General features: G+C 49.6%; 1 protein-coding gene across 8 annotated transcripts; it reads right to left on the reverse strand.

The window, feature by feature from the left end:
* Nucleotides 1-2,528: 2,528 nt before the first annotated feature.
* Nucleotides 2,529-27,076, reverse strand: BAG6 (BAG cochaperone 6). Of its 8 annotated transcripts, none has more exons than XM_033141670.1 (26): nt 26,817-27,076; nt 22,257-22,365; nt 20,897-21,014; nt 19,891-20,114; nt 18,033-18,086; nt 15,934-16,008; nt 15,349-15,524; nt 14,947-15,076; nt 13,720-13,917; nt 13,293-13,569; nt 12,752-12,838; nt 12,506-12,613; nt 12,288-12,400; nt 12,111-12,195; nt 10,382-10,764; nt 9,314-9,650; nt 7,789-7,958; nt 7,627-7,680; nt 6,106-6,208; nt 5,879-6,003; nt 4,826-4,972; nt 4,283-4,342; nt 3,469-3,612; nt 3,248-3,355; nt 2,996-3,142; nt 2,529-2,850 (listed from the first exon to the last, which is right to left on the reverse strand). In XM_033141670.1, the coding sequence occupies exons 2-26, from the start codon at nt 22,332-22,334 to the stop codon at nt 2,752-2,754; spliced, it is 3,600 nt and encodes a 1,199-aa protein (XP_032997561.1). In that variant the 5' UTR covers nt 22,335-22,365; nt 26,817-27,076; the 3' UTR covers nt 2,529-2,751. The 8 variants fall into 8 exon arrangements, with proteins under 8 accessions (XP_032997561.1, XP_032997562.1, XP_032997566.1 ...); XM_033141671.1 differs by having other exon boundaries at nt 26,813-27,076; XM_033141675.1 differs by having other exon boundaries at nt 19,924-20,114; nt 26,817-27,075.

Genomic DNA, 27,076 nt, shown 5'->3' on the forward strand with positions numbered 1-27,076 from the left:
GGTTTTTTGGATTGTCATCTATCTTACCTGCCGACTTCCTCAGCGTGCGAAAACTTTTCCCTCCATGGAAAATGAAGCCTTGTCAGGGGAAAGAATTAGTTCTCTGTATCATGGTGATTTTAGAAATTACGGGTGCCCTGGAGGGTGCTTTGTGGAAAATATTGTCTTGGCAAAGCGCTGGTAGTGACTGTTTCCATATTATCAGAGACACGAAAGGTTATATAGAAACTGCTTACCACCCCTTGTAGGCAGCTCTTCTTCTTGAGTGCTTCCAATCTCTTCTGGTGGCAGGGGAAAAAATTGCAATTGATAGAAGCCTTCAAAACCATTCTCTAGAAAGTTTGCACATTAGGCTGGCCAGCCTCCATTTCTGTAGTGCTTAAAATAAAGCTCTACTTAGTTGTGCTGCTAGAAAAAGGTAACGTCCAAGGACGGTTACTTCCCTTCACCCACACACCTAGCCCTTAAAAAAAAAAGTATCGTGTTGTGTACCTTCCTGATAAATGCATGCTTTGCAGTGATTTTTATACCCTGGATTAATCGGCTGTGCAGCAGCTATTCTTGCTGGAATGTGGGTGGTGCCTCTAAAGTATTAAGGCTATCAGTGGCTACCAGCCTCTCTGCCGGGACAACCAAATGCCTCAATAGCAGCCATTGGAGAAAAGTAGCACTCCTGGGCTCTTCAGAGACTCGATAAGAACTTCCAGGCCATGAGCCTAAATTGGGAGCACCAGGTCATTTTCAGACAAACCACACCCACCCACTTTCCCATGCCCGACAGTGGCTATAGGAAATTTCAAGCAGCAGGAGCATGCCTCTACGGGGGGGGGGGGGGAGAGAGAACAGGAGCAGCTGGACTGAATGTCAAAGGATCTGTCGCAGGCACATTCTCCAGCCACACCTACAAAAGGAAGACACTTCCTTTGAGTCATGGGCAATAGTTGACCGATTGACAGGTGGCCTACATTGGTTGGGGGAATCTGCTGTACTGGGCAACAACATTCAGCACTTAATCTATTCCCGAAGAGAAGGAAACTGCAGGGATGTCGGTTGAAGAAGAAAATCCAGTCTCGAGGCCCATTTTTCACGTTTTGGCATCAGTTTGCTGCTTGCTTTTTAAAGGTTTTTCTTAAAAATTGGCAGCATTCTTGTGCAGATTTTCCCCAATACACAAATGTGCTTAAGTAACTTTCCCTTTTTATGTGCTATTTTTCACATCTACCAGTTTTAGCCATACTTTCCCCTCATACACATGTTAATACTATCTGCTTGGAGACAGCTTTTCTTTAAAAAACCTCTAACAGAACCAGATGGGCCTATTCCAGCAGGCTCTTCGTAAGTTCTTACAAGTTCTCCATTCCTCATTGCCACATTTAGACCACGCACAAGACTGAGGCACAAAAACAAGTTCAACAATATTACTTTGCTGTGAGCTTTTAAAAGAAACATTTTTAAAAATCAGATTTAAATGGAAAAGAGATTTACTTTTTGGGAAAAGGCCATCTTAAAACAATTATTTGAGAAGTAATCTGGTACCCCAATATCACCAGAGGTTTGGCACAAGTGGGGTGCAAAGGGAAGAGGTGCCAGTCCACCCCCGGCGTAGAAATGTAACACTCATTCTCTGGCAGCACCCAGCATGCCAAAACTTAATAATTTTACTTATTTATATCCTACCTTTCCCCCAAGGAGCTGAAGGTGACATGCATGGCTCTCTCCTCACCCTGAGACAACAGGGTATGTGAGAGACGGTAACAGGCCACATGGTGGCTCAGTAGGGATGCGAACCCTGATCTTTCCTACCGCAGTCTAACACAGTAACCACTATACCCCCCAGGCTTAGTCATGAAGTGTTCAAACCACACTCTTGCTAGCCCTACCAAGTTTTATCTTTCACCTGAATCACTGTTGAGGTGTAAAAGCTTTTCCGTATCATAACCAATCTGACAACTTCACTCAGGAATATTCATATTCCACCTAAAAAGAATTTCATTTTTATTTGCTGCTTTTTCGAGGGAGGGTAGCACTGGGCCAAGTGGAGCAGGAAGAACAACGCTTAAAAGAAAGGACAATTGTATGGTCTCCTACGTGGGAGAATGCAAGGGGACTCGCATACAAGTCTTATCAATTTGTGAACCTTGCAAACTGCCATAGGTGATAGTTATAAGGAAGCATCTATTCGGGAATATTATAAAGTGATTCCCTTTCTAGGTTTTTTTTAAAAAAAGGAAAGCATGTAAATATATATACACACAATATACATATATGAGATGTAAGGTTTGGTTGTTAAGAACGAAATAGTTTTTTTAAAAAAAACACCTTTAGTTGGTTTTACTTGTATATTATTAACACGGCTGTCGAGGAAGCAATATCAACTGTAAAGATTTAAATCGGCCTTTTCCTTGTCGACTGAAATTGCCGGTTTTGATCAATTCATCCTTGTAATGCAGATTGATGCACTTGGCTGCAGTCGCCGGGCCATGAAGCAGCTCAATATCCCACCAGCCAAAACACACAAGCACCACCAGTCCTTGGACAAGTGGCTTTATTTACTGATTCAGCAGCAACTCGAGCGCTCCGCTGGGGGAGAAAGGTCACAGCAACCAGAAGATGGGGTTGGGAAGGGGGACGTAAGTTGGGAAGGAACTTAAATATTTGGCCTGAGAAGGGAGTGGCTGTCTGCATCGTGCACAAAAAGGGACAAAGAGGTGGGGGGCCTCCCTATCCAGGAGGGTTTTGGGGCAGTGACCATTACAAGTCCTCGGCCACAAAGGCTTGCTGGGCGTTGGGGAACCTCTGCGGGGTGAAGCTGGGATCAGCTTGCAGCCGCTTCTGCAAATCAGATTTCAGCTGAAAGAGAAGAAAAAGGGAGAGTGAGGGGCAGGAGTCCGGCTGCCCCAAATCACCTGGACAGACAGGTGTTAATACAGCCCCCATTGGGGTGAAAAGCAAAAACAAAGGCCCCACCCTCCCACCAACAGACCCCCGTCCTCACCTGCTGTCGGTAGCCTTCCTGCAGCGCTGGCTCTGCCAGGTCTCTGCTCAGGCTCTCGGCGCTTGTCAGAGGTTTCACGCCTGCTACTTTGGCCGCTTTGTTGACTGCCTCGGACAGAAGGAGCTGGGGACCATCCCCCTGCATAGTCTTCCAAGAGAGGGAAGAGACACGTTTAGGATTCTGCGCTTGCGAAAGATGCTGAAGCAACCTGAGCGAAGCGAACCCTCCCTGGGGCAAGAAGGGCCCTCTCACCTTGCGCCGCTTGGCCGGCATGCCGCTCAGGTAGGCGTCGCTGAGGGGGGGCTGCTGCTTCAGCTTGCGCTGGCTCTGGATGTCCTCCCGGATGATGGGCACCCACTCCTTGCGGAAGAGGAGGGAAGAGGAAAGCATTGAGGGACCCATTAGCAACTCCAGAAATTATTTCTCCCCGGCCTCCCCCTAGTCTCCGCCTGCTTCCGCCCCAGACCACTCACAGGGGGCACGGCAGCCGCCCAGGGCTCTGCGTCGGGGGCAGGCGGCTCCCCTTGCTGCGGCTCCTCATGCTCTGGCTCCCCGTGCTGCTGGGGCATGGCCTCCTCGGCCGTTGTGGCCGGGGCCGGGGATGCGGCGCTGTCTCGCTGCAAGGAAAGAGAGGAGAGAATGGGAGCGGGGCCCAAGCAGGGTGCGCCTGCCAGGCACGTATCCCCCGTGTTTCAGGCAGAAAGGGGCTTGGTCCCAAAGTCAGACACTGTGCAGCACTGGGTAGGGGCAGCTTCATAATCAATAAAAGTTTTTCCCCGATATACCAGCTAGTTGTGAAAGCCTCTGGTTCAGACACACACGCTGAGCCTCGGAGGGGGGGAGGCAGCCTCAGTCCTTCCATCTGCTATATGGGAACACTCATCACCTACCTCTCAGGGTTCTTACAAGGATCACTGGCGGCAGCACATGCTAAGGGCTTTGTATTTTATTTTATTTTATTTATATGCCGCCCATGCAACCGGTTTTCCCCAGCCACTCTAGGCAGTAGCTAAATGTAAAGGCACAATAAAACATCAACTATTAATAACTTCCCTGTACAGGGATGCCTTCAGGTGTCTTCTGAAAGTCTCCTTGAGGGCGTTACACAAGGTGGGTGCCACCACCGAGAAGGCCCTCTGCCTGGCTCCCTGTAACCTCACTTCTCACAGTGAGGGAAACCGCCAGAAGACCCTTGGAACCATACCTTCTCCCAGCTCCACAGCACCCTGACACATTCAAAGAAGCCTGCTAGACACAGGCCAGGGGCTCCTGGCCCCCACTCCGTACCTGCAGGGTTTCAGAAGGCTGCTCTGCAGCCTGAAGCTCCATCGGCTCTTCTGGTACAGGCTGAGAGGATGGGAGAAGAGAGAGAGTGCATTCAGAGGCCTTGGCGGCGATACCCAGCACCCACAACTGAGTCACGGTCTCCCCACACACCTCCCCTCTGATCTCCCAACAAACAAGTCCCACCGGGAGGTGGTCCACAAAACAATCTGATCTGGCTCCTGGTGGCCCTACCAAATCTTAGCCAAAGGGGAAATGAAGAAGGCGAGAGAGACTGCAAACAGCCCCCCGCAACTGCTCTCTCCTTGGGTTTTGCATGGAATGTCTCGGCTGTGCCAGACATTATGCCCCGTAACTGCAATGTCCTCACTGCAACTGAAATTGTGGATTGCGGGACAGTACGGGGTTATGGGCAAAAATGCTCAACACTCAGAGACGTGGACCAGTGTCTCCTCCACAACAGAGGAGCCTCCAAAAAGGCACAGGAAACTAGGGTTTAGTGCCTGATTCCGCCCCTGCTTCTCTATCCGATTTCAGGAGTCTTACCTGTGGGGGGTCGCCCATCCTGCGGACATACTGTAGTATTTGATCCTCTGTGACGGGCATGTGCTCCAGGATGACCTGCAGCCGCATGCTCATCATGGTGGTGAGCCAGCTCACCAAGGAGGGGTTCATGTCTGCCGACATCCGCCTCTGCCGCCCAGGCGGGCCGAGAAAGAGAAAGAGACAAAGGCTGTCAGGACCACAAACTCCCATTCCAAGCCAGCTGCCTTCAGTAAACGAGACGGCGTCCTCCAATTCATTGACGCAACCTCGAAGTTAGCCGGGGCAACAAGTCCTTTGGGACAAGTTAAGTGAGTTGGCAATATACGACTCACAAAGTTATCTGTTTCAACAAAAAGGAGTAAGTTGCTAGTCCTCAGGGCTGAAGAAAGTGGGAGACCAGCTGAGATCTTCCATTTGTTTTCCTAAGGTACTTCATGACCAACACAACTCCGATGTTGCATTAGCTGAGGCCCAGTGCAATACAGAACAGAGTACGCTAGACTCTGGGGAGGCTGGGAATGCTTCCTATAATCCCCCCTCAGTTACAAAGCACACCGGTGAGACTCTGGTTCAGCTGCTCCCTGCCAGGCCAGTCTACCTTCCGAGATAAATTGGGATGGTTGACTTCCATACTTCATTCAATCAGTTTCGTTCTCCATTTTTTCTGTACCATTTTTAACGAGATCATTATCATTGGGCAGACGTTAAGGGTGAAACAGACGCACTTTGGACAGTGAAGGACTTTATAGGGCCTTCATTTGCCAGGAGCACAGTGTGCTCTGTGCCCGACAATGTTTCCCACGCCATATTTCAATCATCTCACCCCTGGGCACATCCATATCAATTTACGCTTGCAGAATTCCAAACGGGACTTCCAGCATGCAGCTATGCCCATGCGATTCCGACGCTGCCGCCGGGGGGCGCCACAACTCGTGGGCTTCCTTTTCTCGCAACTCTTCAAGTGGCTCTAGTACCTCCCCGACTGCCCTGCATCAGTCCTACATCCCCTGAAGATGGGGGAGGAACGTCAGCGGAACACAACACATCACTCACAATGCGGTCGTTGATGACAGCAGTCAGGGCTCCCTGCTCCCCGCGTAAGCAGTAGAGGTTCAGCGCCAGGCACTCAAACAGGCCCTGGTTGCACAGCTCCAGCAGCCGATACCCAAAGGTATTATCTGGAAGGAGAGGGGAGATGGACGCTGCAGAGGGGGGCGGGGACACCAGGAGGAGAGGCAGCCCCCTCTGGAAAGCTCCCTGAACTCAGTCCACTCCCTTACCAGCGCAGTGGAGGATGTGCATAGCAATGCGGTTGAATTGTTCCTGCAGGAACTCCAAGTTGGTGCGGGTGATGTCAACGCCATCTTGAACTCGGACGGAGGCCTGGGGGGGAAATGGGAGGCATCAGAGACGAGGGGGAGGGAGAAGTCGGGGTAATATACCTTTAGGGCAGCAAGAAGCCAGCTCAAAGAGCATTTTCGCCTGCATCTGTAGACACACAGAGACGTTCTTGTCACATGTAGGCTGCCTACCATTGTGGAGGCTAGACAAAAACCGCAGGGAGGAAATCAATCTCCCGCTTTGACAATTGTTCTGTTAGTGCAGGATTTCCCAAACCTGAGCTTTCTGCTGCTTTGGAGTACAATCCCATTATCCCTGACCACTGCTCCTGCTAGCTAGGGATGATGGGAGTTGTACTCCAAAAACAGCTGGAGACCCAAGTTTGGGGAAACCTGCATCAGTGCAAGAATTTCAGCTTGCCAATTGGAATGATCCCCTCTCTTGTCCATCCACCCAGTGCAGGTCTGGGGCTTCACCACACAAAAACAGCAGGAATCAACACTATGGTCAAAGAGACAGACAAGGAATACCTAGCAAAACTTGAGACAAAGTTTTGTTTTCCCCACAGAAGACCCAACCTAACCCATCAGAGGCAGGGAAGATCTGGAGGGTAGGATGACTCCTTCCCCTGGAGGAGGAGGCAAAATTTTGAAGACCCTGTGATGGTAAGAATTACAAATGCTGGAAATGTGAAGAAAAAGAAGGAACCTTTTATTATATGTGGTGGATATGTAAAGTAATTTAAAATTTCTGGGAGATGATTTATAATGAAATGAAAAAAAAGTTTAAAATAACTTTTGTTAAAAAACCAGAAACTTTTTAATTAGGAATTATTGGTACCAAGATACCAAAGGACCAGAAAATACTGTTCATATATGTGACAACAGCTGCACGGATACTACTAGCTCAGAGATGGAAGGAAGAAACAACCCTGACCAGAGAAGAATGGCAAACCAAGTTGATGGGACTATGCCAAAATGGCAAAATTAACTGGGAAGCACAGAAATCAAGAAGGCAAGAACTTTAATAAAGAATGGGAAAAGTTTATAATTTATTTATGAGACCATTGTAAGCAGGTTAAAACACTGGCAGAATTTTAACCACACTTGTAATGTAACGGAAAGGATGGATAATTTAAGAAGGATAAAAGTTTGGATATTTATTGATATGCAGTTGGAAATATTACCATTAGGACCCATGGAAGGGATGGAGGGGAAGTCAAGAGATTCAGAACAATCTCGATATTTGGATTCTGAATTGGTTTTTTTTTGTTGTACGTTTATATTTTGGAAAATCAAATAAGAAAATTATATAAAGAAATACAACGCTGTCCCGGGAACCATGCAATCATTTCAGTGACCAATGAGGTGCCAGCGGAAGATGCCTGGGCCCATCTAAATCCTGCCCCAAGTCTCCACAGCCCACAAACACTTCGCTGCGCAGGAGGAAGTGGAACTTACAAAACTCTCGCGGATGTACTCCTCCAAGCCGTTGATCAGATTGTACGTGGCCATCTGGAAAAGCCGGAAGAAAGGGGGAACTGTTAGTAAGCACCACAGGAATGGACTCGAGGGGGGGAAGGGAGGGAGGTTGCGCTTGGAACTAGGGGCAGGTCCACTCACCCGAACGTTGCGCTCGGTGGGCTCCTGGCCATGCAGGTACTCCTCCCGGAAGAAGCGGCTGAGCTGGGGCTGGATCCGCTGGAGCGGCTGGAACTGCCCGTGCAGCAGCATCACCATGTCGACCATGGAGAAGTTCTGGCAGATGAGGGAGAGCAGATCTCCAAAGAAGCCTGGAAGGTAGGGAGACAAACCTTGCAAGGTGACCCTCTGCTTAACCCAAATGGGACGGGGGGGGGGGAGGCAGCAACAGCTGGAAAGGCCAGGTGAAAGAGAGAACGGAAGCAGGTATTGACTACTCTCCCTTGCCCTGCCCTGGGATTTCCCCAGGGAGAAAGAGCCTCGTGGCACTTCTGCCCGGCTGGAGGGAAGGGAGCAATGTCAGCTGGGAGAGGCCGTCCCTCGGGCGAAAAACGCCACTATGGGATATTTGCTGGCAAGGAGCTCAGGCAGAAGAGTGGCCAAGAGGCAGAGCTGCAACCCAGCTTGTCCCGTTTCAGCCACGAGCTTGTTCTCGTCAGCCTAAGGCAAGTAATTATCCCTTTGCCCCAGGATGAAGCGGAGCTGCCATGCAGAGCAACACACGAGAGAGGAAGGGAATCCCCCCCCCCTCCACCTTCTCCTCCTTGGGCAACGGTGGCAGAGCCAGGGCCCCTAAGTCCAAACCAGTGTTTCCCATCATCCTGAGCAAGACCAGTGGTCGGAGATGATGGGAATTGTAGTCCAAAAATAGTCGGAGACACAAGTTTGGGAAACGCTGGTCCAGACTGTGGGATGTTGTGGGCGACAGACATCCAAGAAAGAGGAGGAGCAAGGTTTGCAAGGGGTTCTACAGAGGGTAGTGACTGGAGAGATCAAAAGGGCCAGACTGCCTCTCCCGACTGGGGCAACCAGGACCCCAGAAAACAGGAGTCTTTGAATTAGTTAGGAGGCAGAAGGCAGCCTTCTCCAACCCAGAAAGTTTCCGAGCACAATTCAAAGTGTTGGTGCTGAACTTTAAAGCCCTAAACGGCCTTGGCCCAGTATACCTGAAGGAGCATCTCCACCCCCATCGTCCAGCCCAGACACTGAGATCCAGCTCTGAGGGGCTTCTGGCAGTTCCCTCACTGCAAAAGGTGAGGTTACAGGGAACCAGGCAGAGGGCCTTCTCGGTGGTGACGCCCACCCTGTGGAACGCCCTCCCATCAGATGTCAAGGAAATAAGCAATCTAACTTTTAGAAGTGTGCATGCACATGAAAGCTCATACCAAGAACAAACTTAGTTGGTCTCTTAAAGTGCTACTGGAAGGAATTTATTTATTTATTTATTTTTGTTTCAACTTTTAGAAGACACCTGAAGGCAGCCCTGTTTAGGGAAGTTTTTAATGTTTGATGTTTTATCGTGTTTTAATATTCTGTTGGGAGCCACCCAGAGTGTCTGGGGAAACCCAGCCAGGTGGGAGTGGTATAAATAATAATTTTTTATTATTATTAACCGGAAGCCCCCACCCCAACCGTGCAAGGGGGGCACATCCAAGACCTTCCTTACCCAGGGCCCCTTCTGTGCCTGGCTCAAAGATGTTGCTGGTGCCACTCAAGCGCTGGATGAAGTCCGCAATGCTCTCGGTGCTGCCCTGCTGGGCACTGAGCGACCCCATCATGGACGACAGCACCCCTTGCACCACGCTGGTGAAGAACTCGGGCGGCAGGGCGTCTGCCGAGGCGCCGCCACGGACGTTGCTGCTCCCTCCCCCCAAAGGCGGCTCCATGCCACTCTGGGGAGCCGAGGGCGGGGGAGGAGGCGGTGGCGGTGGAGAGGCCGCTGGCTGCGGAGGAGGCGGGGGTTGCTCCGGAGGGTGGGGAGGAGCCGCCCCCATCTGCGTCGCCTGTGGAGAGGAAGGGGGGGGGAGAGTGAGGCCAGAAGGGTGCTGGGGAAACACATGCAAAGGCTTCCAGGCCAGCAGGTGCAGGTCAAAAGGGAAGGCAGGTCTCTGGGTGACCCGAAGCACATCAGCAAGGGCTTTGGATAGCCAGCCGTTAAAGGAGATACGATAGCCATCTTTTCTCCTGCTCTGGAGGGTAGGACTCGAACCAATGGCTTCAAGTGACAAGAAAGGAGATTCCGACTAAACATCAGGAGAAAATTTCTGACAGCAAGAGCTGTTCGACACTGGAACAGTCGTGGGCTCTCCTTCCTTGGAGGTTTTTAAGCAGAGGTTGGCTGGTCATCTGTCCTGGATGCTTTAGCTGAGATTCCTGCATTCCAGGGGGTTGGACCTGATGAACCGTGGGGTTCCTTCCAATTCTCTGACTTTGCTCCCCAGAATTACACGGCTTAAATGGGCGTCGGGGGTAACTTGGAGCAGATTTTCGTTCAGAAGGACCGAGTCTGGCTCCATTTAAAAATGCCACACTTTTATTATGGTTGTGAATCGCTTCAAGGCTTTTAATAGTGGGGAACGTTATATGGATTCAACAGACAGAACCCGAAACCCAGTATCTCCTGAAAGTACGCCGGCAGACCCTTCCTCCCCTGAGAGAGGGGCTACCACCACCGCCCCACCCCCTGCTGAAACCGCCACTCCTGGGAATGAAGCAAGGCTAGGACCAAGCTTACCTGGAGGAAGTCTGTCATGCCTTGCAGGAAAGCCGGGACGCCCGGCATTGCCACGGTGATGGTGGGGGAACCCAGGCCGGCCACACCAGCCATGCTGGAGCCAGCTGCCCCCAGGATGTTCCCCAGCAGCTGAGAGAACTGGAGCTCCGCGGCGGCCGCCGTCGGGGGTTGGCCGGAGGGGATGGGCCCTCCCGGGGCACCAGCCGAGCTGCCCCCTGCAGCGGTGGTGGCAGTGTTGGTGGTGCCAGCGCTGGCCGAGGCTGTGGGAGGGGAGGCAGAATTGCTGGTGCTGAAGGTGGCCTGGGCGCTGACAGAGGAAGAGGTGGAGGAGGAGGAGGAGGAGGAGGAGGACGAAGAAGAAGATGAAGTCCCGCTGCCCTGAGCTAGGAAGGAAAAACGAAGAGGTCTGCTACGTCAGTGACCAGGCAAGGGCATGGGAGCATTTGAGAGAAGAAGATTCCTTCCCAGGTAGTCACTGACCACTGCTGGGTGCCCACCCCTAACTAGAGCCTGGGACAGCTTGTCTCCTGACCAGCTGCTTCATCTCAAAAAACAAACAAACAAAAACAGGTCCATCACAGACTCCTGATTTTAAAGGTTTCCTTCTGGCTAGCTTGCCTGGACCACACACGAACCCCAGATGGAGTTCTCTATCTGTTTTCCAAAACAGGCTGGAGGGAAGCTAAACCCATGTGGGTATGCCTACAGAGACCACACCATCTCACTGCAGAAACAGCCAGGATTCACAAGGGCCAAGGCTGCTCTTATGCTACAATTCTTCAGGGAACAGAGAACAAGTAGGGAATGTCTACTCTTCTGGAGAACCCCCGCTTCCTTTTCGGAAAAGAAAGAAAGAATGCAAAGCTATGTTTGGAAGCGTGTAGGAAACCTTGCCTAATCATGGAAACCAGAGGAGCTGTATAGGGCTTACAGGAACTGGAGGTGGGGCTCTCCCCATCAAATTTTCTCCTACAGATGCTGTTTTTTAATCAGTTTGTAAAAAAAGACAAGTGAGGCTTTGGAAAAGGCACTTGGGAAGAAACCTGTGGGGAAAATTAAAAAGCAAAACGCTCATCCTTTCCAAGTTCCCTTTTTTGCTCTTCTCCCAATTTACCAGCAAAACAGAATTATGGAAGTGTCTGAATTGCAGAATTTATACAGTTTGCAGAATTCAGCTTTTCTTGTTTCGGAATTTAAATTTTCATAGCCCAAAAGACACATGGCCCTTGGCTTATCAACTCTTTGGTCTGATATTTGCAATTACCAGCACATCTTGAAATCACTGTTTGCATGTTTGTTTGTTTTTATGAAAAGACGTCTGAAAGAGTTTGAAAATCCTAATATAGGATTGCACAATGAAAATAACAAAACAGCACTGTTTGCATGCAAACCTTCATAATAATAATAATAATATATTTGTACGCCGCCCATCTAGCTGGGTCTCCCCGGCCACTCTGGGCAGCTTCCAACAAATATAAAAATACATTAGAATATCACAGATATTCAATGGACAAAGTCAGCACCCTGCCCTCTCTCTCTCATTCTCTCTATGTCACACACAATCCCCTATGCCATTAACTATTCCAGAAAAAGAGTTATGTACTGATGAGGTCCAACTCCCATTAAGTGCTCACTGCAAAACGACCCACCCACATGTTTCCATTCCAAACACTACAAAAACGTCACCACGCACTTCCCCACCCCCTTCTCTCTGCCTCTCGCCACGTACCAACTATCACAGGCTGCATGAGGAGCTGCCCCACCAGCCCGCTGATCATCTGGGCCAAGGAAGCATTCCCCCCGAGGCCAGGGCCCTGCAAGAGAGAAAGAGATTTGGTAGAAGATGGCCGACGGGGAGCAGCGATCCCCTCTCGGAAAAGGATGCTCCCTCCGCCCTAGTCCTCACCCCTTGTCCTGGTGCCTGGGGTGACCCAGGGTGTGTGGGCCGCACAGACGGAGCAGAGGGCCTGGCGATCACTACACGTGTCGGAGCCGACTGGAAACTGGGGACCTGCTGGCCTAGGGAACAGGAAAAGGCAGGTAGAAGTCTGTTCCCTTCAAAATCCGTTCCCGCCCCCAAAACAGTATCCTCTGCTGTGTTTCAGCGCCCTCCCGTGCCATTACCTGTCGCCGCTGATGCAGCCGCTGCCATAGCCTGCTGGGTTATCTGATGGGCAACAGCCTGCATAAACTCTGGCGGGAGGCTGGGGAGCGGCATGTGAGCAGTGCCACCTTGGGGGGTGGGGTGGGAGGAGGGAGAGAACACAAAAAACAGAGGGCAGGCTCAACTAACAACCCACAGTCATGGTGTGCAATCTCATACACACCCCTCTTCCCCCCACCACCCCAGCCTTCATTCTCCCTCCTTACCCATTCCTTGGGGGTGCCCAGCGGGTCCGGCAGGTCCTGTGGGTGGCACTCCGGCCGAGCCACTCCCACCCATCGGGGAACCTGAGTCTTGAAGGATGAGAAAGGCAAGCAGAACTTAAAACGACAACAAGTGTCAAGACTCCCCTGCACCCTCCCAGAGAAACTGAACTGTGCAGGACCCTACATGCGAACCTATGTCTCGTGTGTTTGGGGAGGGGGGCTTTGTTAGAAGAAATCTGCAGCATCGCTCACCCTTGAGTCCCCACTTTCTCTCTTCTTCTGCTCCCCCTTTTCTCCTGGGTTCTTTTCCTCCTTGCTACCTACGCAGAACTCAGCCAATCAGAGACCTCTTGGTCTAACCCCGCCCTGCTAGCCAGCCCACTACGCTGCAAGGCCCTGGGAACCCTTCTACAAATGACCTGCTAAGCCAATGCCAGAAGGAAGCCAGCATCCCCTAGAAAAAATGAAGACTCTTTGCCCTCCCCCACAGCCCTACAATCGGTCTCTCTCTCTCCCCCATCGGCTCCCGGGCAGTGCTTACCCTGTATGTTCATGTGCATCATGACCACCGGCTCGACAGTCTGGTGAGAGATGCGGATCACACGGGGGTGGCCTGTCTGGGAGGCCTGAGTCTGAGTCGGGGTGACAACCGGGGATGACGAAGGGGGTGGCCCTTCGGATGGCTGCCCGGCCTCGATGGGGCTGGAAGTGCGGGGCTGGGTGGCGGGGGCAGCCGGGGAAGCAGCGGAGCCTTCTGAGCCGGCTGGGGCCCCACGAGCGCCGTTGCCTGTCATGGTGACTGTGGTCCCAACGTTGATCTGGAAGAGAGAGTGAGAGAGCAGGCTGCAGGTGCCGCTGCTCCTTTCCGCTCTCCCTCGCTGAGCTGGCCAGCCTGCAGTCGATGCCTCAGCCAGGGAAGGCAGAAGCGCCGTCGACACCTACCGCCCATTCACAAGCAGTGCACTCACCTGGATGGGAATGGCAGCCTGCTGCAGCACCATGGGGGCTGTGTAGTGGGACATGGGCCGCACCACGTGGAGGTGGCGGGGGGCACTGCAGGAGAGGTTGCAGCGCAGGTCAGAGAGCGCCACAAAGGTGTTCCCCAGGAGGCGCAGAGACTCCCCCACCAGGTTGATAATGCGTTGGTCCTCTTCGCGGCCCTCCGTCTGCCAAACGCAAAAGGCAGTAGAAAGACAGTGAGCAGCCACAGGCTTCGGATTCCAGCAGGAGAGGCACCAGCGAGTCTCTGCCAACCCCATCTACTCTCACCTCCCAGCTGAAACCATTTCTGGCTGCTAAGTGCACTACAAAGGGCAGGGCAGGAACCCCTTGTAACGTAATTGGCAGGGCAGGTAGAGGCTAACAAGGAACAGAGATCAGCTTTCGAGAAGGGCACCTTAAAAATGACCAGGACGGTGGCCTGGTCAATGGGGTGCAAGGACCTAACTCTACAGCACTGCTGAAGCAAACCAGATGCAAAACTGGCTGGTTCTCTAATTAGGAGCCCCATCCAAGAATGGTCACCAGGGGGTCAGGGTGGCTCCTTCCTGGAACAGTGGTGGAAAGCCCCAGGCACTCTGATGGAGTGAAGCTGGCTTGCTGTTGTCTTCGCACAGCGCAGCACACCAAGCTAGCCGACTCCCCCACTACTCGCTCCCCTTCCCAACAAACAAGACTGTCCCAGAAACATATGGAAGATAATCGCCCATTGTCTCAACCACCGGGATAGGGGACGAGCGGGCCAAACACTCGCCAAAATTCAGCCCCAGAACTTCCTCCGGGTTCAGCCCAGAAACATACAAAACGCCCTAACATTTCTCAACAAGCAATGACAAGTGGCTCCCAAACACAGATTCCCCAGTTCTAGTTACAGGTAGGTAGTCGTGTTGGTCTGCTGTAGTCGAAACAAAACAAAACAAAACAAAAAATCCTTCCAATAGCACATCAGAGACCAACTAAGTTTGCTATCGGTATGAGCTTTCGTGTGCATGCATTCTTCAGATTATTTTTTATTTTGTTTTGACAGATTCCCCAGCCATGTTTGAGTCCCAGCATTTGTTGTATGAGTAACACACTGCATAGAAAAGAAAGCATTGGGCGGGGGGAATACCCAACCCCCCCCCACATGAAAACAGAACAAGATTCCGATCACTGCTCTGGGATGCCACGACGCACACCTCCAAGTTCGCCCTTACGTTATTGTTGTAGTCTGCAGTGCCGGCCGTTCCAAGGATCTCCTCGTATCTCTGGAGGAAGGGCTGGAGCCTGCTCTCCACCCCGCGGAGCTCCCCCAAGACCTCCACGTACTCGCCTGGGGACGGGTGGCTGTGGGGGAAGAGAGAAAGGGTGCTCAGATGATGCCTAGGCCTCCTCGATGATGATCATCTGGCAGAAGCAACAAGGCCTCCCTTCTGAGCTCACCCATCTACTCCACTCCACCCTCCTCCTCAGACGCCCCCCTCTTTTGCACCAACCACCCTCTTGTTTTGGCGACCCCTCCACCACCACCATGCAGCAGCTCCCCCCTTTGAATGCCAAGCCACAGAAGCCAGCCGGGACCCCATTTGCCCTCCCTGCCCAGTATGCCAGCTGCTCACTTGGGCGCAGCAGCCTCAGCGGTAGGGGGCGGCTCAGCCCCTGATGGGGGCGTCTCCTCAGCTGGTGTGGGCTCGCTGGGAGGCTCAGACTCGGCTCCCTCCATGGGCTCCCGTTCGGTGGGGCTGGCAGATGCTGTCTCCTCAGGTCCCGATGCAACTTGGCCGTTGGTGCGGCCCTAAGAAAAGGAGGAGGATGTGGCGGCTGAAGCCCAGAAGGAGGTGTCCCTGCCCTACATCTAAGTTGTTGTCATTATTATTATTATTATTATTATTATTATTATTATTATTATTATTAATTCAATTTATATACCACACTTTGTCAAAAGATCCCAGGGAGGTGTTGTGTTGTTTAGTTGTTTAGTCGTGTCCGACTCTTCGTGACCACATGGACCAGAGCATGAGGTGTACAACATTAAAAACACATTACGGAGCACAATAAGAAAATCATAACAACAGACAGCATAATAAAAAAATCAGTAGATTAACAACTGCCCCTCCCCCAAGCTTTAACATTATATTAAACTGGTATATTCCTGTCTGCACACACACACACACACACCCAAAAAGTTTCAAAGGCCGGCTCACCTCTAGTCGGTTCAGAATGCCCTGGACATCCCGTAGCATATGCTGAGCCATAACAAGGCGGACTCGAGGCTCGCTCTGGAACGAGAGGAGAGGAGAGGGGACCCCAATCAAACAAAGGGGCTCACCTTGCCAGAGTCCCCTTCCCCCACTTCTCTGAATCAGAAAACACAATCCCCCTCCAGCCCCCTTACAGAGCTAATGCCAACTAGGAAAATGGGCTCATTTAAGACTAAATGCCATCCCCCTCCTATTCCATCTTCTGCTCAAAACAACAAAAAAGGGGGAGGTGAACTCAGAGGGCCAGACAAAAACAGGGTTCAGGAGCCAGAATGTGTGTAGTCCTCCACCAGTAGTCAGATTGGATTCACCCAACCAACACCCTGTTTCCCCCAAACTGCCACCCTCCTGAACCTCAGACCCTCAGAGATCACCTTCATAGAACAGAGAGAGAGAGGTGTCTTATGCCAGACCCCAACCGAGCCCAATATTGCCTAGTCTGACCAGAAGTAAATCTTGGTGTCACAGCAAGAGGGTCTTTCACATTATCTGCTTCCTGGGCCTTGTAACTCAGGGATGGGGAACCTCTGGCCCTCCAGTTTTACTGGACCACAACTCCTCTCACCCCTGACCATTGGACAGGCTGGTTAGGGCTAATGGAGCTGGGGTTCAACAACACCTGGAAGGCCACCAGCTTCCCAGCTCTGTTCTAACACGTGATGCCATGAAACTGGAAAGTTCTGTGTGCCAAGGAGATGCTCTACCTGTCAGCTGCAGCCCATTCCCGTGCCAGCAACTGCCAAGTCTAACTTCAGGGATAGGCAACGCTGCTAGCAATGCCGTGGGAAGTGGGAGGGCCAGCGCTTTCCCAGTTGTGACGCTGACCCTTTGAAATCCTTCCCCTAGAGACATCTAACCGGCTTCTCCTTCTGAGAAGCCTTTAAGAAGCACATAAATGAGCTTTATCTTCTTTTCTTGCAACAGGCACCTGAAATGTGTTTTCTTCAACACGGAGGCAATTCGTGACCGTTCATATTTCGTTTCTTTTTGTTGCAGTTTTAACTTCATGGTCTGAACAACAGCAAGGCACCCAGTAGTTTCAGTAGCATTATGCAGATTTTAGGCAGGGGTTGTTGTTGTTGTTGTTTTGGTAACAGCAATATTTGAAGACTTAAAACGCCCTCGGAAGTTACATTTTGCGATTCTCCTGGGGGTCACCGCAAACGGGCTGCCTAGAACACTGAACCCACAGATTTGGGACACCATCCTGCCAGTGGAAACGTCTACCGAAAAGAGATGGTGGGAGCCAGGCAGATGAATGGCCTTCACACAGGAAAATACCCCCGATGGAGGAAGCCCCAGACTGTCACATGACTAGTGAAGCAAGAACCACATATTTCAAACATGAATTTAGCAAGAGTCATGCTCACTAGGGAACCAGCTCTTGTGAGGTGCTGAGTAGAGGTGACATCCTCTGTTCATAAAAATTCTGGCATCTAAGGATAAGCCCCAGACCATGTCCAGAGTTCCAATGTTCCAATGGGGAAGAAGTCTTCAAAAAAAAAAGTTTAGAACAAAGTGACCCCAGCAAAGCCTGTCCTTTATTAAGGTAATGCTACATTCCTTGTTCAAAGCCTGGACTGGTGCCTGGCACATTTGCCCTCAGCCTGGCCACCTAAGGCAGCAATGTCTAGATCTATACAATGCGCTATAATAAAAAGGTAGCTTGCCACTTACACAAGGGCAGTCTTGAAATCGTAATATTTGACTAGGGTGAAATAAGAGGCTGGCTGTCAACTGACCAGGTCACAGCTGCATCACATCAACAGTGAAAGCGTGAACCCGAACAACAATTTAGGACTCCCAAAAAATTTGGGAAGGCACCCAAATTAGTTATAAAAATGGACAAATCAATTTACATCACCAGCAGTTATCTTCATGGAAAATTAACCCCCCCCAAAAAAAAATCAAACATCACCAAGATGCCACTGAAATAAATCATTGTTGTTACGCAAACACACACGTGCGCACACACACACACACCCGACAGAATATGTACAACCTTTAGTCAGTAAATCCCAGTCTTCCCACCCCACTTGTACCTGTATGGGAGCCTGGTCCATATTTATATGAACATCCACAGACGATCCATCGCTCTTTGGGAAGCGGGGTTGGGGGAGAGAAAAGGAAGAGACAGAGGGGGAGGAAATTAAAGAAACAAACAAAAAATATAGGAGCGGGAGGGGAGGGAGAGGATGGAAGAGAAGAGAGAAATAACAAAATGGAGCAGAAAGAAAAGCAAGGAAATCCAGGAGAAAACAACACCACCATCAAACCACGGCTTCCACCCCACCCCTCAGGGTCTCTTCTGACATTACACAGCACTTGCAAGATACTGTCCCATAGTACTGGCTGCACCGAGACTGGAGTCTGATTTTTCATGAGACAAACTTGGTCAAGACACACTGTTAAACCATATTCAAACATTACTTCCAAGTCTCCATCTGCCCAGGCAATCCAGATTCTGCACCACAGAAGGCAGGCATTGGAAATCATGACTTTCTTTGCTAGTCACAGGAACCAGCACTGAGGTATGGAGAACACACCGAAACCCTGCCTGCAAACTGACCATCCGATTCAGCTGCCCCTTGGCTTCTCAAGAGTTCATCAGGCGCTTTTAAGCTTAACTGTCACAGCCTTGAGGGCTGGAAATGTGTGTTTTGTTACGAAGGAAACTGGGATTCTCAGGAAGCTGAACCTGGGGGCAAAGGCACATGATCTGCAGTCTCTGGGCTCTTGTGGGTTCACAGGTTATGCAAGCTGCAGCATTATCCCAAGCTGCACAAAGACGGTCAGAGGGAAGCAGATGCAAGCCTGACCAAAACTGGTTCATCCCTGTGTGTGTGTGTGTGTGTGTATGTTTTGAAAGGCGGGCATGCATGCACTTGGGCTGGAAGTAAGCCTCAAAAGGGAGTGTTTCTGAAGCTTAGGACCATGCTGCGAGGCACTGATCCACGTTACGTGGCGGAGCGAATAAATCATTTTGAAAGACCTCATTCGCCAGCCGGCCATCACACCACCGTTTGAAGTGCATTAACAAGCACGCGTAATTTCAGAAGTGGCCCTTGCCTTGCTTCATGGGTGGCCACTATCCTGTCACCATTGCCCAGAACCACCACCCTCCCTACGCCCCCTGCAAGCCCAGCTAAGGTCGTGCATGCTGCCCACACAAGCCAACAAGTCAGCTGCTCTGGGAATACAATGGAAGGTGCAAAGCCGGATAGGAATTTGTCCCCGATGAGACCCTGTAGAGACGTATAGGCAAGGTCGCCGCTTCTCATTCCGAAGACCAGACCTTTAGAGGTCTCTCCCAGGCAGCAGTAGAAAATGTTGCCGTGGCTACTCTAAGTCAGTGTTTTTCAACCTTTTTTGGGCAAAGGCACACTTGTTTCATGAAAAAAATCACGAGGCACACCACCATTAGAAAATGTTAAAAAATTTAATTCTGTGCCTATATATATAAAGTAATTTTTCCATTTTTCCCACGGCACACCAGGCAACATCTCGCGGCACACTAGTGTGCCGCGGAACAGTGGTTGAAAAACACTGCTCTAAGTGGTTCCCTTGCTGAATCCTGTCCCTTGCCCCCTCCCTCACCAGCTGCTTGCAAAAGGGCAAGAGGACCAGGCAGAAGGATGCATTCTCTCCTGCTGCATCACCAAGTGTCTGGGGTTAAGAAGGACAGCTCAGGTACAGCACAGCGCCCTCCGCCACTGACTGCATGCAAGAGCACCCAGCTACTAAGCCCCCACCACCGTGTTTGCCCCCCTCTCCACGTAGCGTTAACACCAGCAATCCCTCCCCTTTTTATTGTGGGGGGGGGAGAGCACTAAAAGCATTACGGGGAGGCACGACACTCCCCCTTCCCCTGCATTGCAGCACCCTTTGGCTAAAACTCACTTGCGTGGGTGGCTGCGGGTCCATAATGCTTACTGGTAAGTTGAAGGTTCCCACCATGACGTAGCTGTTGGCATTGCGGTCGTGCACAGTTGGGCCCGTCACCCGGGGGCCTGCTCCGTTGTGAGGGACGGAGGACGAGCCGGCTCCAGAAGGGCCCCCCAAGGAGGGCGACTGTGTCTGAGGAGGCGCACGCTCCACCAGGTGGATGACTTTGCCCCCGACATCTGGCACGGAAGAGAGGACAAGCGTGAAGGTTTTGTCAAAAGGGCACTCGCCTTCTATCCTCCCGGCAACCCTCCAAAGCTGAGGGGTCAAAGAGCGGGTCTTGGGTTTCAACAAGGGTATCAGCACGGGCCTTCGCCTGGCATACTCACGCTCTTTGAGAAGCAGCTCTCTTTAGGGGTAAAGATGCACATTTCAGGGAAATGTACATAGGAAAAGCCCAGACAGCTCCCTTTTTTAAATGAAAAGAACTTTCACTGGGTGTATTTTAAGCAGAGAAGTGGCAGAGAGGGTGCCTAACTCTCTCCCCGCCGGTCGTTTTCTGCTTGACATTATCTACTCTCACGACTGTTCTGCCCTCATCCAGGCCCACACTGGATTTCAGATGCATGTTTACGAAGATAAAAACAGGCATGGGAACCTGCTAGGCAAAACAACAGCAACAACGAAGCACTGGAGCAGAAAACAGCTAAGCACCTCCCTCGCTGTTTAAGAATTACAGCCTCCTCAGGCAGTTTTACATGTGTTTCTTTTTAAATTTTGGGGCTCTGATGCACACAGTGTGACTAACAGTAGCACACACTAGATCAGCCAGCAATTATGAGAGCCCTCCAAAGTAATTATGGAACAAGGAAATTATACAATGTTCCTATTCAATGCTAAGCTTGCTCAAGGGCCTTTTCTGGGGGGGACGGGGGATGGCAGGAACCAGCCCTTTTCATTGTCCCTCACAACTTATCAGGCCCTCACAACCCTCACACCCCCCACTGGAATTTCCACTCACTGTATTCTCTCAACTTCTTGTCATCCTGAAGGACTCTCCCTTGATAGATGAGGCGCTGCTTTTCCGAGGGGATGCTGACTGAACCTGCAATGTGCTCCTTAAAATCCTTCACTGTGATCTACAAAGCAGAAACAATCGCACTGAGAAGATGTAGCAGGGCAACCCTCCACCCCTCATCAGTCCATGGCCTCTGCTCCATGTCAGTATTAGTCAAATAAATAACAAACCCTCCAGGGAGTATACAACTTCTGTAAAGTACTAACACACTGTTACTACATGAGTGACAGTGGCAAAAAAAACCCTATCCAACTACCCTAAATGATCCAACACAATACCAATAGAGTTCCACAGGCACCCCCCCCCCAAATCTGCTGCAGAGGATACCCTGGTCCCCAGCAGCTGATTATGAAGATGTGCGAAGGGCTGGAGGAGACAGCAGAAGAATTTCTGCTGTGCTCATGGAAACTAGTTGCACCAGCAGTGCTGTGGCACTGGATATGGCCTTATCACAGGATTAAAAACTACCCGGGACACTCTGGAACTGAGCTTAAGATGGCCATTCCGGAAAGGAAGAATGCAATGTGAAATGGGTCGCTAAAAATTAATCCAAAAGTTTGATGCCATCGCTTGTGGGTTGAATCGAGACAGGATTTTTCACCACACTACATGTGATGCCAGAATATCTACGCCCCTCTTAAAATAATGGAGTATGTGGAAACTGCTAGGCTAATGGGGAAGATTAGACAACTGGGGAATGAAACTTTTGAAAAAGAATGGGGAATTTTTTTGGATTATATTGAAAAGATTTGTTGAACATTGAACTATGGAGATAGACCTTGCAGCGTGAGTAAAAGTAATTAAAGTGGAGACTATAAGGAAGTTGTAATGTAAGAAAGAAACTGTATATTTAGAAATGAGTATACCGTACTACTAAATTAAGTGGTGAAAGTATGGAAAATGAAGGAGAAAGGGAGTGAAATAAGAAGGACAATGCGAAAAATAAATGCTTTATTTAAAGAAGACAGCAGAAGGAAAATTGGAAGTCAAGTTATGGAACAATGTGTATTAGTATGTATATATATATGTATATGATAAAAAAATCAATAAAAATACTTGAGGGGGGGGGAAAGAATATCTACACCCCTCTTTTTTAATTCTCCAGAGGCCTCCCGGCTAGTGTTTCCCAACCTACCAGCCCCTGCCACTTCTGGGTCAGCAACTGGGCCTGGGGATCCTCAGTTGTTCCTCCAAGGCATGAGCCCTCCAGATCCCACCCCCCAGTAGATACCAGAGCACCTTAATAGTTACCCCTCGCTACCCTCCCACCTTCTGGCTGCAACCCCAGCTAAGGGCTTCTCACCTCTTCTTCCACTGTGAAAGTCCTTGTCTGAGAGTCCAAGGTTTTAACCATCACCTCAAGGTTCTCTGGCTCCGCCATGACGCCGCCTCAAATTCTTCCTTAGCTACTCCTGCAAGAAGGGGAAACATAGCAATCCGATTCTTGGCGATTGTAACCAAAGAAGTACAATTGTGAAGGCATCAAAAACAAAACAGGCTTAGGAAGGGGTGCCTTTCCCGAATAGATCTTCAGCTGCTGGGTGTGGTTTTTAAAGGTAACATACAAAAATATCCACACAGAACAATGCTGGCTATATAATATTAAAGAGTACAGCTTTAAGTATGTGCAATAATACAATTTATATGTAAAAAAGGAAGATAAAGTGATTTCAAACTGTAAGACAATGTAAATAAAAGAAGCAATAAAAATACGATTAAAAATCTAACAGCATCTAGCAGTGTATTACAACTGCTACAACCATTAAGCGGTCCATCAAGACCCTCAGCAATTTTCAAGTGGTCCATGGGGTAGGGAGTTTGAGAACCAATGGACAAACATCATTTTGTCACATACATAGCATACCCTTAACTGGCAGATTGCAAGAAGTAGAGCCTCTGACATTTCTAAGCAAAGCTCTACTTGCTCTACTTTGTGCTACATTTGAACTTTGCACACACAAACAAACAAAAAATGTAAGACCAAGTAGTTTTGGCTGTACACCCATGTATGCATCTCTCCCTTTTCAAGGATAACCCTTCATGCATCTGATTAACTGGGCTCTAGTTCACAAGTTGTCTTTGTCCATGGAGTTTTCTTGGCAGGGATACTGGAGTGGCTTGCCAGTTCCTTCTCCAGGTGGATCACATTTAGTCAAAACTCTCCACTATGACCTGCCCATCTTGGGTGGCCCTGTACGGCATAGCTCATAGTTTCTCTGAGTTATTCAAGCCCCTTCGCCACGACAAGGCAGTGATCCATGAAGGGTTCCATGATCACTGCAGATGGTGACAGCAGTCACAAAATTAAAAGACACCTGCTTCTTGGGAGAAAAGCAATGACAAATAGACAGCATCTTAAAAAGCAGAGACACCACCTTGCCGACAAAGGTCCGTATAGTGAAAGCTATGGTTTTCCCAGTAGTAATGTATGGAAGTGAGAGCTGGACCGTAAAGAAGGCTGATCGCCAAAGAATTGATGCTTTTGAATTATGGTGCTGGAGGAGACTCTTGAGAGTCCCACGGACTGCAAAAAGATCAAACCTATCCATTCTGAAGCATATCAGCCCTGAGTGCTCACTGGAAGGACAGGTCCGGAAGCTGAGGCTCCAGTACTTTGGCCACCTCATGAGAAGAGAAGACTCCATGGAAAAGACCCTGATGCTGGGAAAGATTGAGGGCACAAGGAGAAGGGGATGACAGAGGACAAGGTGGTTGGACAGTGTTCTCAAGGCTACCAACATGAGTCTGACCAAACTGCGGAGGCAGTGAAAGACAGGCGTGCCTGGCATGCTCTGGTCCATGGGGTCACGAAGAGTCAGACACGACTGAACGACTGAACAACAAGTCCACAAGTGCTTATACCACAATGAATCTGTATGTTCTGTTGTCTTTGCCCTTCCTTTTGTGACACCACTCACCCCTACTGGCTTACTTATTACTGATACATATGTCTTGACTGGCTTAACAAAAGGTACGTGCACTCTGCATTCTAAGTATTTTGTTTCCATGTCTACCAAAACATTATCATCACTTGCGTTCTCTGCAACAATAGCACGTGGAACGACATACAAAGTATAAAGTGCAAAATTCCAAGCTGGACAAGTATTAACCACTCTCGGGTTTTATTGCAGGCTTCCTCAACCACGCCCCTCCAGATGTTTTTGGCCTACAACTCCCATGATCCCTAGCTAGCAGGACCAGTGGTCAGGGGTGATGGGAATTGTAGTCTCAAAACATCCGGAAGGCCGAGGTTGAGGAAGCCTGTTTTATTGCATGCCTTGGGACTGAAAAGGAAGAAATGTCCCTCAAAAGTTGCAGTGTGTTTCTAGCCCTCCTGCACTAGGTTCCACTGTACAAGACTGTGCTGAAAGTACATCTCTCTTCTTCAGGAGGCAGGGGGTACCACTAACACCTGTACAAGCTTTACAGGAGTCCACAATGCTTACCAACCCACCAATCTACATATGAGTATGTTAGACATTTGTGACCTAAAAGAAAGAAGAAATCAATTTGCTTCCTTGTCTGGTGACCTGGAACAAATTCTAACTTTTTACGTATTTATAAAATTTCTATACCGTCCTTCATCCAAAGAAACAAGAAATGTTATGAATTCCTATGAGGAAGCATAAGAAACCCATTGGCCATGATAAAAAACAAAACAGCACATGTAGACTGCAACTGAGCACATTCGTTTGGAAGTACATTGAAATCAACAGCCTTACTGCTATATTAACATGACGAGGATTCAACCTTGGTTCTGCCTAACATGGTGCTAACCTTAGGTTTCCAAAGACTGATAATGTCCCCCCCACACACACACACACACACAAAGAAAGACCACTCAGGCTCCTTTAGCCTTTCACTCTCCTTTCTGTACCATTTATAAAGCATCCCACAAGCAACAATCCCTCTTCCAGGAAGGATTACAGTTCAAATACCTGCTCAGCAATGAAGATCATTGCACAGTATTATGTGCATAGCCTTATGTGCACCTAAGATAAATATTTTAGGACCAACCCTATTCTCATGATTGTAATCTGTATTAACTGTTTTAATGTATTTTTAAATTGGGATCTCATGGTGAAAGGCAGGTAATAAATCAAATACAGTGGTACCTTGGTTTACAACCATAATCCGTTCTGGAGGTCCGTTCGTAAAACAAAACAGGTTGTAACCCAAGGCGCGCTTTGGCCAATGGGGCCTCCAAATTTTTTTGTTCATAATCCAAAAAAATGGGTTGTAATCCAAAAAAAGATTGCAAACCAGGACACACACTTCCAGATTTGATATGTTTGTAATTCAAAACGTACACAAACCAAGACGTATGCAAACCAAGGTACCACTGTAATAATAATAGTGCAAGTCACAGTCTCTTAACTTATCCTGAGATCCTGGAAAAAGAGCTATGACCTTTCCTCACTTCATCTCTACCTGCCTGACCTTTTTTATTTATCAGACTTATGTATATTCCATCATGTGGACTCAGAGCGTGTTACAGCAAGCTTTCCAAGAGAGATGTTGTTGTGGTCAATAGGCTCACAATCTAAGTAAATTAGGGTTAAAGATAAGTAACATGCATTAAAAACAGCATTTTATAAACAAGTAGAAGTTTAATTTAGGAACTTAATTTTATCCAACGCCCCAAACAAAAGATGGATAACCTAACTGTCCTCCAGGGTACAAAACAGAAATTGGCAAGTCTCTCATACAACTTGAAAACGGCTAGCCGCTATTTTATTTATTTAAGCTTTTTCATCCATCTCCAAAAGAAGCTTACAAAGCATTGGGTACTTGCTCACCCCTATATGCATCAACTTTTATTTGCTTTCAGGCTCATGAAACCTGGCAGTCTTTGCTCCTAAAAGTTACAGAGTTCTTGTAACTACTAGCTGGGGAGCCAAACCCAATCTAGTCACCTTCTTTCAAGAGGTGCTGGGCTGTGGCACGTACAAGGCAATTTACAAAGGGAACCTGGAACGCCACCAACTGATACCACAGTTAGCAAAGGAAAAAGAGCAGTGCATGTGATCCAGCCACTTACAGGGAAATCCTCACACCAGCAGAACCCCTCCCTGCCATCCCTTGGTTACATACAGCAGCACAATAAGCTGAAAGAGATGTCAGATCTCAGGGCTTGACCTTAAGTTTCTTGGCCTCCTTTCTCAAGAGGATTGTGTGACGTCGCAGGGAAAGGAGCCTGGTTCAAGAAACACAGGCTAATTTCTACCTGGCTTGAGTGCTTTTTCTCCATTAGTTTGCGACGGAACCTACATAAACGGAGTCCATCCTCACAGAACTATCCCTTGCTTCACCTCACACCCCCAAGGATCCACACACATGCAGGCCGCAGGATCTGGTCCTCAGGAGACCTGGCAACTATGTATCCTAGTGCCACCACCCAGAGCTTGCCAGCCATAGGAAGCAGAAACATCCTCCCTTCTTTTTCCTTCTCCTCCTCCTCGCCCCCCCTTAATATGCTGAGCCACAAATTTATTTTTCAAACCTGCCCTCCGTCCTTTCCGCTTCACGTCCGAGAGGGAGCCAATTCCAGCACAAAACTCCTACTTCCGCTCAAATGCAAGGACACTTCCGGTCAAACAAACGACCGTCCAGAAGTCGAGCCACTGACGCACCATAGAGATAGTAATGGGGGGAATGAAGACGAGTCGTCGTCGTCCCCCGCCACGATCGTCTCTAAATTAATGAGCTGGCTTTTCACTCTTAACGTCCAACGCAAATGATAATGATACAGACACCGTCAGAACAGAGATGCCGAGTGGCTAAGCAACGCCATTACGCGAAGGCTTTGTGCCGCAGCTTCTATACAACTCTATACTTTTCTAGCTCTACGCAACTCACTTGCCTCTCTCCCAAGATGGCGGCACTTCCGCTTCCCTCGGCGACCAGAGGGAAAGGAGGGGGTGGTCTACGGGATTACCGGAATCTTCCCGCTTCGTGTTCCTTCTCACGAAATTCCTTTCTGCCTCCCCCGCACCCCTCCGGGACTACAAAACTCTGAAGCGGCCGTTGGTGACGAAACCGCCGCCGGCCTCGCGCCTGGAGTGTCTCCTTCCTCCTGCGCCGTCGCGTTCCCCGGCTACTCTCTACAACGCATGCGCTAGC

This window comes from Lacerta agilis, chromosome 2 (assembly GCF_009819535.1).
Source record: "Lacerta agilis isolate rLacAgi1 chromosome 2, rLacAgi1.pri, whole genome shotgun sequence".
Taxonomy (NCBI): domain Eukaryota; kingdom Metazoa; phylum Chordata; class Lepidosauria; order Squamata; family Lacertidae; genus Lacerta; species Lacerta agilis.

Bases quoted from the DNA above. Each gene is read 5' to 3' on its own strand.
- BAG6 (XM_033141670.1), bottom strand. From the start codon at position 22,334: ATGGCGGAGCCAGAGAACCTTGAGGTGATGGTTAAAACCTTGGACTCT. The intron at 7,959-9,313 runs GTAAGGAAGGTC...CCTACCTTCCAG, and splicing joins AGGCACAGAAGGGGCCCTGG to GCTTCTTTGGAGATCTGCTC. The intron at 3,143-3,247 runs GTGAGAGGGCCC...CTCTCTTGGAAG, and splicing joins TGCCGGCCAAGCGGCGCAAG to ACTATGCAGGGGGATGGTCC.